This window comes from Lupinus angustifolius, chromosome LG08, assembly GCF_001865875.1.
Source record: "Lupinus angustifolius cultivar Tanjil chromosome LG08, LupAngTanjil_v1.0, whole genome shotgun sequence".
Classification (NCBI taxonomy): domain Eukaryota; kingdom Viridiplantae; phylum Streptophyta; class Magnoliopsida; order Fabales; family Fabaceae; genus Lupinus; species Lupinus angustifolius.
In genome coordinates this window covers 11,474,308-11,494,208 of record NC_032016.1, presented here as the reverse complement: position 1 = coordinate 11,494,208, position 19,901 = coordinate 11,474,308, and the positions used below count along the sequence as shown (strand labels likewise).

General features: G+C 32.5%; 2 protein-coding genes across 2 annotated transcripts; both read right to left on the bottom strand.

The window, feature by feature from the left end:
- LOC109355425 (plastidic glucose transporter 4-like) lies at positions 1,387-8,250 on the bottom strand. Its single transcript, XM_019598582.1, has 14 exons — positions 8,128-8,250; positions 7,689-7,952; positions 6,904-7,018; positions 6,599-6,666; positions 6,064-6,196; positions 5,881-5,980; positions 5,691-5,803; positions 5,265-5,358; positions 4,708-4,861; positions 4,047-4,193; positions 3,886-3,959; positions 2,941-3,029; positions 2,693-2,807; positions 1,387-1,838 (listed from the first exon to the last, which is right to left on the bottom strand). The coding sequence occupies exons 2-14, from the start codon at positions 7,945-7,947 to the stop codon at positions 1,656-1,658; spliced, it is 1,644 nt and encodes a 547-aa protein (XP_019454127.1). The 5' UTR covers positions 7,948-7,952; positions 8,128-8,250; the 3' UTR covers positions 1,387-1,655.
- Positions 13,023-18,188, bottom strand: LOC109353745. Its single transcript, XM_019596110.1, has 5 exons — positions 17,622-18,188; positions 17,233-17,303; positions 15,409-17,091; positions 13,893-14,004; positions 13,023-13,798 (listed from the first exon to the last, which is right to left on the bottom strand). Exons 1-5 carry the CDS (start codon positions 17,812-17,814, stop codon positions 13,056-13,058), a joined length of 2,802 nt encoding a protein of 933 aa, XP_019451655.1. The 5' UTR covers positions 17,815-18,188; the 3' UTR covers positions 13,023-13,055.

The following is a 19,901-nucleotide window of genomic DNA, read 5'->3' as shown; positions in this document are numbered from 1 at the left end:
TTTACAACAACTTAAATTCACGCTAATAATTTTTTATATAAAATAAATTTAAACAAATCAAACCTTTGAATTGAGAGTTACTATCCTATAGGTCTCATATACCAAGTTTCATAAAAATCCAATATTATTTAGTAATTCATTTATATACATCTATCTTTGAAATATATGGAAATTGATGATATTTAATTATATATCTATTGATGTTCAAATTTCAGACAAATAATCTAAATGGTATATAATTAATAATATTCAACATATGATATATAATGATCTACCTAATTTATACTTTTATAAAAAGTTAATAACAGTTAAGAATTGACATAATTTAATTTGTTATAAATGAATCTCTCTTCATAAATGTTTCCCCCTAAATTAAGGATCTTTAACATTTTCCTCACCCAATATCTAAAAAATGTCAAGACTGAGACTATAAAAAAATATCATAGGATTTGTTTGTATATGAGGTTATTTACTTCAAATTATTTATTTCCAATTACAAGGTATTAGTTTAATAGTATAAAGTCTGATTAGATCCTTAGGATGACCAAACAGTCAAGGGTTAGACTCCTAAGAACGATACTTGTTGAAAGTGACCACCACAAACCCCCAAAAATAATTAATTCCTTACCCAAAAGGACGAGGATATACATTTGATAGTAAAAAAAGTTATTTATTACCGCTTCTATTAATCAATCATAATATTAATTTTTTTATTCAATTTCCTCTATTGGGTGGACCAACCATAGAGTGACTTATCTTTGATGGAATACGATAAAATAACATCAACAAACACAATTATTTCAAGATTTAAATTCATAACATCCAAGTTACAACACAAAAAACCTTATCACTAGTTCTGAGGATAACCCTAGAAGTACTCAAGTTAGGTTGTACTTGCACTATACTATAAGGAAACATTTTAAGGCTAGAATGTTGGCATGTATCATCATGCTTATCTTTAACTCTGGACTGGTTATTTTGTACTACCAAGGATATCCCTTCACCTTATAGGCAATGAACTAATTCATTTTAAAGTGTATGGTTGTCCCTTCCAACAAGTATCACTCACAAGAATCAAATCATTGATATTTTGATCTGTCCAAGAATCTAATAAGACCTTAGACCACTTGATCAATGCCTTGTTAGTAAATGATAGATAATGATGTGATTACATTAGCATAATCAACAATGTAACCATGACCACCAAACAAATTATCTGGCCTTTATAGTGAAAAAAGAGAGCTACTAATTTAATTTAAATTATGGTTCCTATTTTATATACTCTATATTTGCATTTTCTAAACTTTTATGTGTGTATACAATTAGTGTCACTATTAATATGTGTTTATTATATCAAAGAAGCAAGAGAAAATTATACATATTTTGAAGATAAGGCATCCCAGTTATTCAATTTACCAATTGAAGTGATAATGTTCTTGCTGATATCTAGTCTCTAGCATATAGATGCCTGACCAAAGCTCACACAAAATTGTTCAAATTTTCGCACGATAAGTTTGCCCGGATATCATTCTCGTCGAGCGAACTTCACCGTCTCGAAAAAACAGCAAGCAGCAAGATTGCTAAGGTTAAAAAGAAGGTTCAATGAGAGGCATTGGAAATTTGGAATTATGAGTACATGCATTTCTGGAAAATTTTCAAGCTGCAGAACTGAGAGCGCGTTCTATTTCCTCCAATGATCGACCCTTTGTTTCGACGACATTACTGGTTATGTACAAGACAGCAAGAACACAGACAGCTGAGAATCCCAAGTATACTGAGCTGATACCAAACTTGTTGACAACACTCAGGAAATAGAGGCCAATGCCGAAATTGGAGATCTGATAACATCAAAAAATACAGATTTTCAAGCAGCAAACAAAACCAGTATAGCAATAAAACTTAATGCAGCATAAATCATACCAATGCAGTTATCATTAAGTGAAAAAAAGAAGATCCAAGGAAGTTTTGAAGTGGAATATAGGAGTAAGAACTCGTAGTGATGCTATTTTCTTTAGTATTACTACAATTATAGTATTCTGAAAATCATTATGCGCACACAAGGTGTTGATCTAGTGGTGTAAGGTCACACTAAATCCTCAGATAGACCAAAAGGTCAAGAGTTCGATTCCTATGACACTTGTTGGGAGGCAGAATCATACACCCCGAAAGAGATTAGTTCTTTACCTATAAGGTGAAGTGATACCGTTGGTTATACAAAAAATCCAACTGCGTGGCTGAGTTTGGTATGACATCTCAAGGTAATTTTTTTCAATTCTTTTATTACTTTTTATTGATAGAATTATTTGAGAACAGCAAATTTGGTGTTTGGTGCTCATAAGCAACAACTCTTAAACAGTGTTAACTTTTTTTAGAGCCAGTTTGTTTAAGCTTTTTTCCACAAGAAAAGTGATTATTTTGATAAAAATTACTTCTGACACGTTTACATTTGTTTGGTTGGGATTTTACAAAAGACCGGAAGCTACAACAGAAGCTGAAGTTCAGCTTTTTCGAGAAGCTATATTTTTCAGCTTCTCAAAAAGTACTAGCCAAAATCACTTTAGTAGAATCACTTTTTTAAATGGCTATCTATACAAATGAGCCCTTTGTGTTAGCCTCTAAGCAGTAGAATTTCAAAATGTATAAAGACAGTAATTACGGGCAAAAAGTTAAGATTCCACATGAAGTCACTCACCCAATGCATGCCTAATGACAGAGAAACTGCTTTTGCTCTAATTCTTGACGCAAATATCTCCGGTAGAAGAAGGGCAGGCACAGGACCAGCGCCAAGAGAGAACGATAGGACATAGCTGGTTAAAATTCATAGACCATAGAGTCGATAGAAATTAAAGCTCAGATAATACATAGAACTTATAAGTTCATTAAAGTTTGAAGTTTTTCGGTGAATGGAATCACTATTATCGACAAACTGAAATGACTTACAGAACAGTTCCAAGGACTGCAAGAGTGCCAGAGAATGGTGCAAGAACCTTCCAAGTAAAAGACAATGAAAGAAGCAACATAGAAACAGCCTGGTAAAGACATTATGAAAATGAGGTCAATTATATGAATAAGATATGGTTTGTCGTTAGATGAATAGATTATATCAGACAATAAATGAAAATTAACCATTATGATGAAAATTTGGTTTGATTGCACCAAACAGAATTAAAAATAAAAGTACATCATCAAAAGTAAGAATAGATAATAGTTACCAACCAAATTATGCTCTATGCTCTAACATGTAAGCATAATATGAAATGAAACATCATAATGCTTGAAAGAAGCCTTCTATGAAGCCTATGAATAATTTTCACTTCCTTTCTAGAATGAAATAAAAAATAATTATCGACAAGAAAGGGGGAATAAGAAAAATGGAAAAGAAAAACCTTGACTCCTTGTTTATGGTTTAGAATTTTCAAAATTTGTCAGTGGACATGATATACGATAGAGCATTATGGTGTTGTTCGACCCATATAGTCAACCCCAACTAGTGGCACTAAGGTTTCGTTGTTGTTGTTTTTACACATGGCTTAGAAATATCTGCAAAACCTTCCATTTCCACGAACTGACAGAACCGAAATCTCTTCATTTTCCCTTATAAAGTTATAAGTTAGAAAGGAGATGGGATCTAACTTATCAAAGTGCTTATGTACCCAAAATTATATTTGAAGTGCAAAAGTATACTAGGACATATTATCAAAACATGCACTAAGTCACTATAGTATTACACTAAATATTTCTTTTACATTGGACAAGTTTAGCCGGGGATAATGAATAATTCACATTTAAACATGGTATTTTTCAGGCAGATCATTAATCTATCATGCAACATCTCACATTTTTGTGCATTAGGTTAAGATAATGTGCGATGAAAATAACTATTACCATCCCACTAAAGCTTGTGATTAGGAGACTTTTCCTTCCTTGTTTGTCCATCAAGGACGAAGCAATAGCAGTTCCTTCAACAAAATAAATCATTAGTCCGACAGAATATGATGCTTGCACATATTGCACAATAACTGCTTTTAAAATGATAAAATACTAACCGAAAACATTTGATGCACCGACAAGGGCACTTGCGGCAACATCAGAAGCAATACCAGCACTGCGGAACACAGCAGTTGAATAATATACCACAGCATTTATTCCAGCAAACTGCTGGAACAAGAAAAGTGCTGCCCCAACACTGACAACTGCAACAATATAGAAGTGCTACATTATTACATAAGAAAAGATGAATCAACTACAGTGTAAACCGAGAAGGAAGATGGTGGTGAAATTAAAACATAAACTGTGATAAGATTATCACTGAGATGCATACAAATATAATGAACTGTATCCGAAAATCCTCAGTAGTAAGGTAATCAAATCTGACTATGCATGAAGTTTAGGTTGGAACAAGAGAAATGTCTTTTATGGTATCAATTTTGTTTTCAAGATAAAGTTATCCATTCTTTTTATGATAATCTCACAGGTTATCAAAATGATTATGGTATTCATGTTGGACCTCCTTTACGCTAACATCAATAACAGGAATCTTTTATGAAAAAGTTTCAAAAGATGCAGGTTCACTAACAATAACTAGCACTGACGAAAGCATATCTTATAGCTGTTCTTCTGCACTAGAGAAATTCTGCTTAAATAAACTAAGATTATTGCCAATAGTGTTACCAATCTTATAGTTACGCTTAAATAAATTTTGGTTACCTTTCCAATACCGGCTACTAAACAGATCAAGCCACCCTGCTTCAGGTTCAGAAGAACCTTGAGTCGATGCTGTTAACTCACGCATAACTGCAGCAACTCTTTCTTTTCCATATAGTGTTTTAATAGCCTTTTCAGCTTCTACGATTTTTCCTTGCTGTAACATAATATAATAAATGGAGTTTTCTCAGAAAACCTACAATAAAACTATTGCATTAAACTCTTAACAGATACAACTAAAAGACAATACATCGTATATGTATAATATGTATGTTCTGTAGGATTTAAATTACAAAGCACAAATATCACGAGTAGATATCGTATATGTATACATAAGCTCTATTTCGATGTGCTTTACACCCAGTTTTTGAGTAACCTATACTTTTATTTGCGAAGTTTACCCATATGACAATGTAACCCAATGGTTAGGCTCATCATATGAATATTTGACAAAAATTCATTGGTGGGTCTGAAAGTAGTAACTTTTTTCTTTCGATGGTTTAATTGTAAGTAAACTTACTGCCTCCTGCAAAAAAGATAGCATAGTATTACTGGACAACCTGAAAAAGCCACCGAGGACTTTCCGGAGAAATTGCCATACCAAGTGCTAACAGAACAGATGGAACTACTGAAATGCTAAACATTGTCCGCCACCTGATAAAATAGAACCAAGAAAATCGAATGAGCTAGAAGAGAAAGAAAACTGACAACAAATAATTGTGTCCTCAAAGAAGAAAATAAAAACAATTAAAAGCAATAAAGACTATCAAAATTTGAATATTAAATTATTAACACATATCTCCACTTCCTTTCACATGGAATAAAGTAACGAGATTTTTTACTCTTAATTGTTTACACCGAATATAGTAATTTGCATTCCCAATATGCAGCTCGCCACAATCTCTGGTTGATATATGACATCCGAAGAAATAAACAGCTCACAAAATATACCCTCCAAAAAAGGATAAGATGAAACAACTTATTACCATGCAGGGTTTCCTGCTAGAGGCAACCCAGCCACAAGCGCCAAAAGAATGCCAACACATATAAAAAGTTGATTAACAGATCCGAGTGCACCACGAATTTCAGTTGGTGAAATCTGCCAATTAGAAGAAGTCACCACATGGTCCATATAAACATGATCGCAAAGGTTAAAATGATTTATAAAATCGTCACCTCAGATATGTATAGTGGTACAATAGCAGATGTAACCCCGATTCCTATACCAGCAAGTAAGCGACCAATGATCATTGTCTGAACGCTCTGGGCCGTTGCACTGTAAATGTGTCGTAGTTTAAAACATTAGATTTCAGAAGTACAGAAAATATCAAACCTTCTATGCAAGAACAAGAGACTGACCAAAGAAACGCTCCAACCGCCAGGGGAATAGCATCTAACTGAAAGGTCCTAGTTCTGCCGAATTTGTCAGCCAATGTTCCGCCGGTAAATGAACCAACAGTGGCACCAGCAAGTAGCGCACTGACAATCCAGCCTGTTCATGGATTTTACACTTATAAAAATCAAGAGAAAGCAATTATTGGGCCATATACACATGAAGCTAGAACTTTTGGAATTTGAAGTTGAAGATAAAAATACGCAGATTAACACGTGAATAAAAGTGATAAAATGTCCACTTTAGCTTTCTGCCTTAAAGCTCAATCTTTTTTTGTGTATAAAAGTAACACTGACATGGAAACACATGCATGCATACTGAAATATTGTCTTGTTATTTGATGCACACTATAAACTAGAAACATGCAAGTTAAAAACAAGAGAATGTATTTTCATAGATATCTACAGTTTTCGACTTTGCATTACCCATAAAACCAATTAAACGTTTTAAATTAATTTACGACTAATATAGATTTTTTTAAAAGATAAAAGAAACATGTACCTTGTAGAACAGTATTTTCAATGATTCCAAGATCCTTGGCAAGGTATTCAAGAGCACCATTTACCACCCTACATTAAACAGAGTCTTCGAACGTAAATACTAATTAATGTAAAACACTGGTATATTATAACAAGAACAATTCTACATAATACTGCAATACATGACATGCAGCAAAAAACTAAAGATATCTAGAAGTGAACCATATCATTCATATAACTTACATGGCAGTCTAAAGAAATCGACATGCATCACTACAAGTTCATTGACACACACAGCACATGCTAAAATGAAGAGACTATCCATACCCAAGATGGTAACCAAATAAAACGGCTCCGAGGCAAGCAACGCCTACATAGGGTAGAACAGTTCCAGAAGATTGTCCCCGAGGAACAACATGGATGTTATCCTCGATATCTCCACCTGCAACTCAATTTTACTTTCTATGAGTATCTCTAAGAGAATATCAAGGAACAAAAGGCAATTGAAAAGGCTGAACACTATAGTATATTACCCTTAACAGAGTTTTGCAAAATAAAATTGAAGATTGAATTGCATAACTATTGCAACCATGTTGAAATTATGACGAGGAAGTACATTATTACTTTACTTCATCTATTATGACCTGCATTCTCCTAACATCGATCACAGACTTTCATGTTGGAAAATTAGGTACCGAGTCTACCATCTAACTCAACTACAGCACAAATACAAACATGGATGCATTTTACACGTAAACAGGAAAATCCTTACTATAAAATATAACTGCAGTTCAACAACAACAAAATTGACTAAATTATAAATCTTTCCATGGAAAAGAAGAGGAGCTAAACATGCATCTTCAAGCAAACAAACATGATTTTAAGTTGCTATCCGCAACCGCATTTGAGACTGCAATATTGCGGTTTTGGTAGTCTCCACATAAGCCGCATTTTCTCGCAATTGTGATTGCATCGGTAAATGCAACACAACTAACAAGGCTCGTCTACGAGAATCATACAAATAACACATCTTTCGCAAATGCAGTCAAAAAATTCAAAAATTACTAATAAATCAAACAAATTAAAGCCAATATTAGCAACATGATACAAACCAGAAGCTTGAACCATGACTGATCTGGGCTTAGCAGAGGACCCAAAAATGCCACTAAAACCAACTCTTGCATAATCCATTTCACTGTCCTTAGTGACTTTACCAAGCCTCAAACCATAGGAATTAGTACCATTATTTGTCATGCAAACTCTTATAGGTCTCAGAACACTACACTTTCTCAAATCTTCAAAACCCAATGATACCCTTTGCTTTTGAATCCCAAAAGTGGCTCCTTTAACAGAAAAAGTTGATGCTTGCATGTTATCTGATTGAAAATTCCATTACCCAGAAAATCAAAACACTTCAATTCCTTCTAAAAACTACATACATGTAATAATATATAGAAAAATACCAATAAGAATCAATATGAAAAAGAGAATGGCATTAATATGGAATGAGATTTGAAGTGTGAAAGAAAAAGAAAGTAACAAATGAATTACCTGTGACAATTAAAGAGTAGAAGGAAACCAGAGATTGAAGAAAAAGGTGAGGAAGTTTCTGTCTAAGCTTCTATGAGAATTTATTGAATAAAAAAATGATTTTTTTATTATTATTGGACAATGCTTTTATATTATGCATGAAAGTGATGAAACCAATAACAAACATGAAGCTGGTGAAAAAATTTAACCTTTTCTTCTTCTTTACAAGAAAAAAGAAATTATATATTTACTTACTATTATGGATTAATTATATAGTTAGAAACTAATTCTTATATATATATATATATATATATATATATAGAATAATGTATCTCCTTATATCAGGAGATAATTTATCTCCTATAGCTAGTAAAAATATGACATATGTGCTATTTTGTTTATTTTTAAAAATATTTTTTATAGAAAATGATGAAAGACGACATATGACACATGTCATGATTTCACTGGGAGGAGATAACTTATCTCCTCATACCAGGAGATACTTCATTCCCATATATATATATGTTAATAATGTATCTCCTCATATCAGGAGATAACTTATCTCATCTCGCCAGTAAAATTGTGACATGTGTGCTATTTTCTTTATTTTTTAAAATATTTTTATAGAAAATGGTGAAACACATGTGTTGCATTTTTATAGAAAACACATATCATGATTTCAACAATAGAAGGAGATAATTTATCTCCTTATACCAGGAGATACTTCATTTCCAATGTATATAGAGTTGTCAACTCTGATTATTGTTCTTTATGAGAATCAAATATTTATTATGATATAGTATCTTTGGATCCGGTGAAACTTTATGGCATATATTAGCATCTTATGAATAAGAGTTAGATGAATTAAGTTTACAAAATTATTATATCACTCAAGAATCAAGATGAATGTCATTAGAATCATTCATTTATGATGATGTAATAAAAGAGATTGGAATTATTAGTGATTGACAAAAATACTAATAAAGAGATTGGAATTATTAGTTAGAGATCATGCAATAAAAGGAAATGTAATTAGAATCATTAACTTTTTTTTTTTTTAGTATTTTCTCACATTTTGGTAAAGAGTTAATCTCTTTCGAGATCGCTCACAAAAATCGAACCAGACATATTTTGATCATCCTGGTAATCCAGTAAGGAGACTTACATCACTAGATTAATGTCTTGTTGGTATTAGAATCATTAATTTATGATGACGTAACCGAGTCCATCTTATGTATCTGCCGTTGATTGAGGACTTAACGGTGACATTCAAATACAGTTGGAGTTCAGCTGTATTGTTTTGTCTTTATCGAGGACTATGTCGTGCAGTAATAATTAGTGATAAAAAATAGATCGGAGGATGTCTATTACATTTTCAATCATGGGCATAAGATCGCATTCAAAATCTTGCACCAAGACTCCGCGACACAACTACACCTTATTTTTCAATAGTCAAAAGGTATATATTTATTTTATTATTATATGTAATGTTTAATTAAAAATATTTATTGAAATATATTTACTAACTAACAATATTAATAATAGGTGGTCACAACATTTGATCACCGCCAACATCCCTGGACCATACTTTTAATATCATATGTGACATGTTTGACCGTATGCGCGTGAATAAGGTATATTATTTGTATATTACTTTAAATAGGCTCTTTGTATATTATGTTATTAATATTTACTTTCTATTTGTATATTACTTTATATTATTTACACAAACTTTGATTATGTTTGTATATTTATGTATGTATATTTTTTTATATTAACTTTTTTAATAACATTTCTATTAGTTTGAGTGGATGTCATATCATCTATTGCCTTTCTTGTCAAACCTCTCTGAGATAAGCCGATCACGTGTGCCACTAATTTGTTTCGCAATTGTGGAATGACATGATACTGATTGGATTACGAGACAATTTGGTTTTGATCAACCAATTTCACGAGACCCACTGAATTGTGAAAAACTTCATACAGTTGACTTACGTGGGAAAACTGATTGTGAATGGTCACATAAGCATCGCCGTTGGATTCAAATATGGAATAATAGAGAAAACTATGTGGTTGATGTTATGATCGCTAATACCCTCCCTTTGAACCACTACTCTGAGTATTGCAGTGGTAGAAGATATATATCTCGAGATGGAACAACTCTGATGGAATGGTAATATTTTTTTATAAATTAAACTTTGTAGTTAATTATATTATATACTCCTAATTTTGTCTAATTCTTTTTCAGTATACATTTGCAAAAAGAATTTGTGATCAAAGTCAACATCCAGCTTCTTTAGTAAATCTCACACAATCTTTATGACGTCTTATCATCTGGCCGCCGCGTGAAATGATGGGAGCATTGACTGAGTTATACCCACATTCATACTCTATCCACATTGATGAAGCTTCACCTACTCATTATTATCATATGTCGGAAACTGAGTCTCTGAAACGATCTCAAGCGGATATTAATTCTTAAGCACATATTTCTTTTACTCCTCAACAACAACAATCGTATGGCTCCGGGAATTTTAATTATCCATTCCCTTATTTGTCATCAAGTTCTCAAATCTCACTATCATCAATGTTTACTACTATTTTAAGTACATCATTATCGGCATATGATTCTCAATAGTATTATCGTCCTACTATATCGTATGCAAACATTTTTAGTATACAACATACTGATACTGACGAAGGTGTGGTTGATGATGTTGATGAAGATGATGAGGATGAAGAAGAGCACAACTGGCGACACGTGGTAGAGGGAGAATCTCGCAGCGAAATGAACAACAATTAAGAGTTCAACTGTCAAGAAGGAGAAAACCACATCCATGTTTGCATGGGATTTAATGTATTAAAATTTTAATATTGTAATATTTTGTTTCTTACTAATATTAGTGTTGCAAGATATAGTAATAGGTTGCTAATAAACAAAAATTATACACAAAAAAAGTTTTAAAAAGGGCATAAAAATTTAAACATAAAACTCCATAGTCGATTCTTGTTAAGGTACAAGAATAAAATAAAATAAAAAAGATAAAACTCCTATCCTATTGCCAATTTTCTTAGGAATAAATTTTTTTTAAGCCTCCAAAAACTCATTTCCAATAAACGAATCTCTAAGGGAATAAAAAAAAACTAAAACTCCACTACATTGCTGATTAAGGCATATATTTTTAAAAAAATGGAGATACTCCTTCTTCATTGGTTTTTGTTATTTTGGTTAACCTAATCGCTTAGATTTAGGAATCTTAACAACTAGTTTAATTTTATTATTTTTAGAAAACCATCTTTAGAATTCTATTATTTTTTATTTAAAAAGTTTTGGGCTTTTTCCGGACCAGACAAAAATTGGGTATTCACATGTTGCTTAAATTGTTAGAATGCATAAACAAATATAAAATAGTCAGTATGGCCCATTTAAGAACGAAAAATGGGTTGCACCACTATGGATGTTCTTACTACTTTGTCACTCAAAATTCGGAAAAATCCAAAAATTGTGGCTCATATTATTATTTTCAGTATATTTTACAACATAACTAATTTAATCCTAAAAAAGAACTTACTCACATTTGCAATTTATTTTTGAGAATATTTTGAGTTTTTCAAATTTTAAGAAAAAGTCAAAAAAATATGAGAGACTAAAAGTGTATTTACTCTAATAATAATATTATCTTGTTGAAAAATGTTAATTTGGGTTTCTTGGATTTGGGATTTTGTTCATTGTTGATTGAATTTGTTGGCTTGAGAGGCTTTGGTGATGATGGTCCTGCTTTTTTCTCTCTTATCATTATATTGGAATTCTTTGTTTGTTTTTGTTTTGAATAGCCTTCAAGAACATTACAGTATTCTATAAAGCATATATGATGTTTGTAGGAGGAGTGAAGATTTGAGTTTTTGTACATGACACTATTTTAGGAAGATTTTAAAATCTATGCATTGACAGTGTAAAGTTTTTTACACTTTCAGCACATCATTCACCATTGATTTATAATATTTTTGTTTGAAAGTTAATACTAGCTAACATATGAATGGTGGGGATTGATTGACATTGTAAGAAACATTTAAACTTTTAATACATTCCTTTGTTAAATGAAGAATATGTTGCTCATTGATTGTGCTAGAAATTAAGGATCTTCCATCAAAGATTCAAAATTAAATAGATCTATTTCTGCTTATTGTTTAGCAAAAAATCCTTCCAAATTCCCTACATAATACTTTTTTAAAGAGAATGATTTTCCTATAAAATCCCAAATCATTTCTATAACTATACCTATTTTGGTAAAAATAATAGTGTATGGATATTTTCTTAATACTACCAAGAATATCCCCTCAATTTATAGTAAGGGACTAATCTTTTTTAGATCTGTGAATATACCTCCTAACAAATATCACTCTCAGGAATTGGACCATTGACATTTTGATCTTTCTAAAGATCTAGTAGGGTTTTACGCCACTAGATAAGTTTTGCAAATGCATTTTTGACACATTTAATCCTGCAAACAAAGTTCAAGATGGGTTACCCTCTTGGTAATCATTTTCAATATTTGCTTCAATTGTTAATAAACAAAAATGCTGAAACAAAACATGCTTGAACCTTAACTTCTGTTAATTACCAAATAACATAGGTGCCAATTTTTGGCAAATTACACCCAAAAAAACTAAATACTCTATGTCCACTTATCCAAAAGATTTCATGAGACCTATCAGAAATGAAGCATATTTATTGTCCCACATTTTTTGTACCACTCTATGTACCATCACCCTTGATTAGTTAGAAAAAAATTATTTAAATTAAAGTTGTAATTATTAAATATTTTTCTGAACACATGGAGTGACACAAAAGAGTGAACAACAGTTATGGACCCATTAGAAATACCATAAATGTTTGTATAATGTATATATCATGCTTCTTGGATCAGAATAAAAAACCAATGAATTTTTTATGATGCTGTGCTTGAATCTACAAGATCTTCAACAATTTCATCAATCAAAGTTTGTAGCAAATCTTCATCTATATCAATACTAGCTTCAAATGCTTCAATATCAAAATCATTCCATTTCACCAAGGAGTGACTCATATCCCATTCTGTTATACCATAAGGTTCCATTCTAGCTATCCATGACCACTTCTTAATCTCCCTCTTGACCTCTTGAACCAACTTTTCGGCTTTCGCGCATAAAGGGAGCTTTGTCCATGCCGAAAATGTCTTGAAAACATTGTCATAATACTGGCTGCAATTTGATTCTAGATATTCTATTACACAATCCAAGAGAAATGCCTTGAGTTGTATTCTCTCTTTAGAATCGTCATCGCAATCCACAATAGCATTAAAATCTTTCCACGTAGCGTCATTCGCCATTGCGTCCAGATTATCACGCAGAAAACACGAAATGAGAAGCTGTGGCACTCCGTCCTCATTTTGCTCGGTGACATTTCGAAGCACCAATTCAGCATTCAAGATAACATCTTTCATATGATTGAACTTGCTTTTTGTCAATCTTGTCCCAAAGAAATTCAAACTTTGTAATATTGTAGTAACTTGGTCGACAAGTTTGGTCAATATCTCGCAACCTACCTTCCCTTTATTAAATGTTGTTGCAGAATCTAAAAGTTCAGCATCAAGTTCCAACTGTCCGAGTTTATCACACGAGCAATTTATCGGATCAGGGTGAGAACCATGCCCTGGGATTGAATCAAGGACCAGAGGTATCAACAAGAGTGATTACATAAATGGAAATTATAAGCCGTAAATCATATTTTCCAAATTCGATTTTACCTGAGCTTTCATCTAGACTACTCGAAGAAAATGAAGTTTGCAAAACAGATTCATGACTGAGATGATTAGCAAAAGAAGAGGATCTTAATAGTCTTTCTCCACTTGTCACATACTGATATAGTAGAAACAAAAGATCATGTCAGATATTATTGTTAGACTGCATATTTTCGCATATCACAGTACAAATTTTAACGAAATTTTAAAGCGAACAGAGAGATCATGCTCAAACTCAGTATAAACAAAACTCGGGTAGGCTATAAGTGAATGCACCAGTTTCAAGAAATATTATTCTATTTTGAGTCCTATTATTTGCACATCATATTGTGAGCATGGAAATTGGCACTATATACATTCATTTGTATATCTCAGTTTGTATCTTTTATGTACACATTTAAAAATACATCAAAATTTCAAAAGGGCGTCAAATATCGTCCAACAATTGTTGTATATATAATGACAGTCAGTTAACATTTAAAAAATGCTGAAATTGAGACACTAATTACACATAAAATGGCACCAAGTGTATTACAGAGTTATGAAATAGCATTCATGTTTGTTAATTTTCTTCATCCTAAACTAGTTATACATGTAGTAGTTGAGCATATTTATACACACTAGAAAGAAAATGATATCGGTACCAAAAGTCTATTACAAATGACTCGCTAAGCGCACAATGCATAGGAGATCTATCCAAAAACAAATTTGAAAACTCGGAATTTTTCTACCTCCATGCTAAAGGATTTAGACAATTTTCATTACATATAAACTAGAGAATCAAGTGTTGTTAATCTGATAGATGATAATAACTTTAAATAAAAAGTATAGTTAGTCATGCAATCCATAAGAGGAAATGATATCGGCGCTAAGCTCAATTACTCGGGCCAAACAACTTCATTGAGCTCATATAAAAAACTAACAAATCCATTGGTAAGAGTATAATTTATTTTAGTGTGTTTGGATGAGACCAAGGAATTTAAAACAAAATGGAAACATATCAAACCACTAAAAAAGTTCAGGAACATGGAGGTGGAGTAGGAAAATAGTGTTGAGATTAGAGATTGATGGAGGATTTCAAAATTCTACCTCCTAATATGGTATTTCAAATACCTTATCCCGGGTAAAAGAATGACTGAAGTAAAGTTGAAATTCTTTGACTAGAAGCAGGTTTTTGTATAGACAAATATGTTAAATACCCCGACAAATTACATTCCTATATCCGAACACACACTTACCGGTTTCCCTTGTATGTTTAACCTACTGTGACACTGACAAGATGAAGAGCGAGACGCGTTTTGGACTTATGCATATTCAGCAATGTTAAAAACAGAAACTTCAGACTCAAGAATCATGCATTGTATGGTAAGTTATTACTACGAAACAATGACTAGCATGAAAATGAGGAACTAAATATCTCCTACATTTGATGATTACAAATAACAGGTAGCAAAAGCAAACAGAAAAGAAATTAAATATCAACCACGCAATATAGAAAGATAAGACTGACATGGAAACCAACCTTGTCTTCGAAAATGTGATCATCGGGACTTTTTAGATGCTCCGAACTAAGAGCAGATATCAATTCTCGAAGAATCATGGAAGTTGGTTTTTTTGGTGGATATCCTATATCCAACTTCCCATCTTCTTGAGAGCATAATTCGTCTAACTTTTGTCGTAGAAAGGCACCTATAGCGTCTTCTCTAAAGGGTAACGGTCCTTGTAAATATTTCTTCATCTCATTATCACTTGTTGTCCCTTCCCTTCCACAAGGTAACACTATCATTTGCTTAAAAGGGGAATTAGATGTAAACGAAACTACCTCATTGACCTTATTGTCATTAACCTTGTATGTTTTTTGCTGAACGCCTCGCTTTCTTTTAACGTTAGAACTGGTTCGGGAGGAAGCATTGAAGTCCCTCATTTTCCCCCTATGTGCATCAGAGCTAAGGTTTCTCGGTTCCACTGCAACCAAATTAACAGAAGGCATGCCTTCAACTTGGCGGGTCTTTCTTTTCAGCTCTAACGTGCTTGCCCAAGGCAAGGAGTCGTCCGGTTTACTACACGGTTTTCCCTCCAGAACAAATTCAGAATCATTCTCTTCGGTAGGTGACCTCATTCTGGTTCGACCACTTAGGCTTCTATTTAGAGCAACAAAGTCTTTAGTCTCATTCACATTACTTGTTAGAGTTTTGTGTTTGAAGACAAAAGAAGATGCCTCATCCTTTATGCATGGTTGACATGACGAATTCCATTTATCAGGACCTTCACGAAAGATAGGCATTCTCCCGGTCATTGATTCTTTGCACAACTGCACATTACTTTTTCCCTCTTCTTCATTAGCAACACTTACAAGATTCTTCTCCTGACTTTCCAGAAAAACAATATCATGTTCATGAAAGGGCATGAGTGACCTTTCCTTCGGTGCCAATACCAAAGAGGAATCAGTGAAAACATCGGAAACGTTAGGCAGAGAAATATGTGGCAGTGCCTTTACATCTGGTTTGCAGTCAACAAGTAAATTACCACAATTTTGGCAAGAAGTGTGCTCCATCGAAGAATTGGCTATGCCGGCATCATAATCGGATTGAGCTTCTAAGTATGCTGATCTAGTTCCTACCCTTTCTGTCACAATGCCATTCTTAGGAGTATGAATGGAAGCAGATGTAAGAGAACATTTGGCTCTGCTACTAGCATGCAGGCCAGGTTCCAAAATCTTAGTTACTCCTCCTATTAACCTCGAGCTTCGAGGTCCAGTTTTCCTCGACGAAATCCTTGGACTCTTCAAAGGGGAAGCAGGCTTAGGATGATGTTGACGTTGATTATACTTTCTTGCTCGGGACAAAACACTCTTAATTTGCGATGGCTCAGCTCCAAATCTGGTCACTGCCCTTCTCTCATTTGTCCCCAATTTCTGAATCTTATGAGGTCTCAAATCATGCTCCACAACCCCTATTTCCGAATCCACGCCGCACTTATCAGCCTTACTACTATGATTACCCAAAGACTCCTTCTCCACAACACCACAAGTATAGCAAAAGGAAGCTTCATTGGACTTGTCTTGCTGTGAATCTGGAAAAGATTCTACACCTATCAGCCTTGCCACTAGACCAGGTACTCGCATTTCATGCTTCTGCTCTATCTCTATAACAGGGTTCCCACCGTTTTCGGCACTTGGGAATCCCCCATTGTTCTCATTAGCAATCTACAAATGAAATATAGTATAATCACCATGACAAACATAACAAAGAAAGTAAAGTATTTAAGTTCAACATCAATGAAAACTAATTTTACAAAAAATGGCTTTATCAAAAGTTCCAAACCAACAAAATAAGCATAGTCTTACCAAGTTAGGCTTGGAATTTGGAATTTTCACATCTCCAATAAACTTCTTTGAAGAAGCTTGTTTTGCACGAGCTGTTACCCATTCAACAACAAAAAGACCAAACATATCATTAGAGATATAATAAAAATGTTTCATCAATAATCTGTCACAATTCAAGCCATTAGTATTAAGAAAAAGACAGCTCGGTACACGAGGCTCCCACTTAATGAGTTCTGTGAGTTTAAATGTATACAAGCGGAGAGAGAGGTTGTTTCCTGGATTTGAATTCTGGATCTCTTGGTCACTAAGCAACAACTTTACTATTGTCCCGAACTTATCCTCTAAGTCATTGTTATGATATATTGAAAAATGAAACTTTTTCTAATATGTTAAATGAGGAGAATACTAACCATGTCCTAGAGTAAGAAGTTTCTTGGAGAAGAGATTCTTCTTGGTTAACCTCTTATTCCAATCAAAGAGCTGACAAAAAATGTTCATGCAACCATATGATCTTTGATTCTTCTTCTTCTTCTTCTCAGTTATACTTAAAGAAGAAGAAGAAGAAGAAAAAGAAAGTTTCCCAGTATTAGTAGTATCATTCATTTCAACAACACTTTGCAAAATAAGCACACAAATTCAAAAAACAAAGTAACCCAAAAAACGATTTTTTATCTACACTATCCAAAACCCATTGTTGACCCTACCCTTTACAAGTTATAATCTCACTCCAAACTCAAAACCCATCATTTTTTTCTCAGTCAAAACCTCAACAACAGTAAAAACTTGTTACAACAATGTCATATACAGAAAATATATACAATGTGGGAGAAAACAAGCCTTGAGGGTTGAAAAAGGAAGAAGCAGAAGAGAAAATCAGAAGCATGAAAAAGTCACTGAAAAAGAATGAAACTTTGCATGAAATGACGTGGGAAAGTGTGAAATGAGAAACCCAAGAGAGAGATTGAAACAGCTTGAGGCTCAGACAATGGTTCTTATGAAAGAGTGTAATGAGACAAAATAGAGAACCACATGCAGTTATTCAACTCAACCAACACAAAGTCAATATCATAACACAAATTAACTTTAAAAAACTTATTTCATATTATAATTATTAATTTTAGGGAAATTTAATAATTTGAATTAATTAGTAGATATAAACTATTAAATTATAGTATAATTGATGGTTAAAATACGGAATAAATTTGTTAGACTTTCTATGGATCCTCTAATTTTTTTACTTCTTTTGTTATTATGGGTTGTTTATTTTGGTCAAAATATTTTGAATGGATAATAAATAATTTGTTATATAAATATCTTTATTTATTCAAACTAATTGATGATAGAAAAAAAAAATTAGTTCTATTAATGAAATATTTTGAATGGATAATAAGTAATTTGTTATATAAATATCTTTATTTATTCAAGCTAATTGACCGATAGAAAAAATTAATTTAGTTCTATTAATAAAATATAATTTTGGTAAATGTTTTAAGACAGATGATCCACTTATTATAAGAATAAGTTTAAAAAATTTATTTTATATCTTAGCCATCAATTTTAAGAAAATTTAGTAATTTAAATTAATGAGTAGATCTAAACCATTATATATTTCTATAATTGATTCTAGGAAAATCATTAAAATTCTACTTTTACATCTAGAATTAGTATTCTACATTTGAAAGCATTAAAATTCACATTCCTATATTACACATTATGTTGTGAATGAATAGCCAAAGCCTTAAGATCATGGCCAACATCATATAATACATTTGTTTGCCTATCTTGCTATATTAACAAAGAGAAAACCTTATTAATCATATGGAGATATTTAATTCGTATTATTTGAGATATAACTTGAGCATACTACTCATTTAATCTTTTAAAAATCGAAAACTTAACTTTTTTCAATTAAACACATGTTTACAATATCTAATAGGTCTAACATTTCCAATCTCTTCCCATATAACATTTACTTGAATAACTTATTCTGAAAATGGCAAGTTACTTTCACTAAACTTGTAGAACTCTTAATGTAATTCTAAAACTTTGAAAATATCTCATTATGAGAATCTTTCTTGAAGATCTCTCCAAACCTAACAACATTATTAATCTATAGAATATACTTCACTATGGATTCTTCCACGATATGTTGCAAACACGACAATACCATTATATTGCACCTTACCCGGGGTTCATGTAAAAATTGTTGAAGGTTTTGATTGACGAGTATTATTTTGTTCTTCAGTTCAAGTGGAAACTTCATTGCCCTGGACGAATAATGAAAGTCCTCGCCATTCAAAAGAGGATAAACAAGATTAAGTACATAATTTTCACTAGAGTAAAGAAAATAGGGATTGGAGATATTAACATTGTAATCCTTGTAACTCATTCGCCATAAATGAATAAAGGAAGTAAAACTTGAATGAAGAAGAATTTTTGAAGAAGAACAAAGAAGGAAAAACAAATTAGAGCTATAATTGCTCTGATATTATTTTGATTCTTGAGGAATGAGATTGAGAAGTTGAAGAGAAGAAAATAGAGTTGAGGAAGAATAAGAAAATGGAGAAATGTATAATACCACATTCTTGACATGCGATCTCTCGAGCCTATGAATTATTGAGCGTGTCATCTATTCAGCTCAAATATCTTATGGGTTTAAGTAGTGGAATAAAATACTACATGAGATATTT

Excerpts from the sequence above, each read along its gene's own strand:
- LOC109355425 (XM_019598582.1), bottom strand. The coding sequence starts at position 7,947 with ATGCAAGCATCAACTTTTTCTGTTAAAGGAGCCACTTTTGGGATTCAA. Across the intron at positions 3,030-3,885 it reads TCACAAGCTTTAGTGGGATG|GCTGTTTCTATGTTGCTTCT; the intron begins GTAATAGTTATT and ends TGTCTTTACCAG. Across the intron at positions 1,839-2,692 it reads TGTCATTAGGCATGCATTGG|ATCTCCAATTTCGGCATTGG; the intron begins GTGAGTGACTTC and ends TGATGTTATCAG.
- LOC109353745 (XM_019596110.1), bottom strand. The coding sequence starts at position 17,814 with ATGAATGATACTACTAATACTGGGAAACTTTCTTTTTCTTCTTCTTCT. Across the intron at positions 17,304-17,621 it reads ACTTCTTACTCTAGGACATG|CTCGTGCAAAACAAGCTTCT; the intron begins GTTAGTATTCTC and ends AATGGGTAACAG. Across the intron at positions 14,005-15,408 it reads ATCACATTTTCGAAGACAAG|TATGTGACAAGTGGAGAAAG; the intron begins GTTGGTTTCCAT and ends CTACTATATCAG.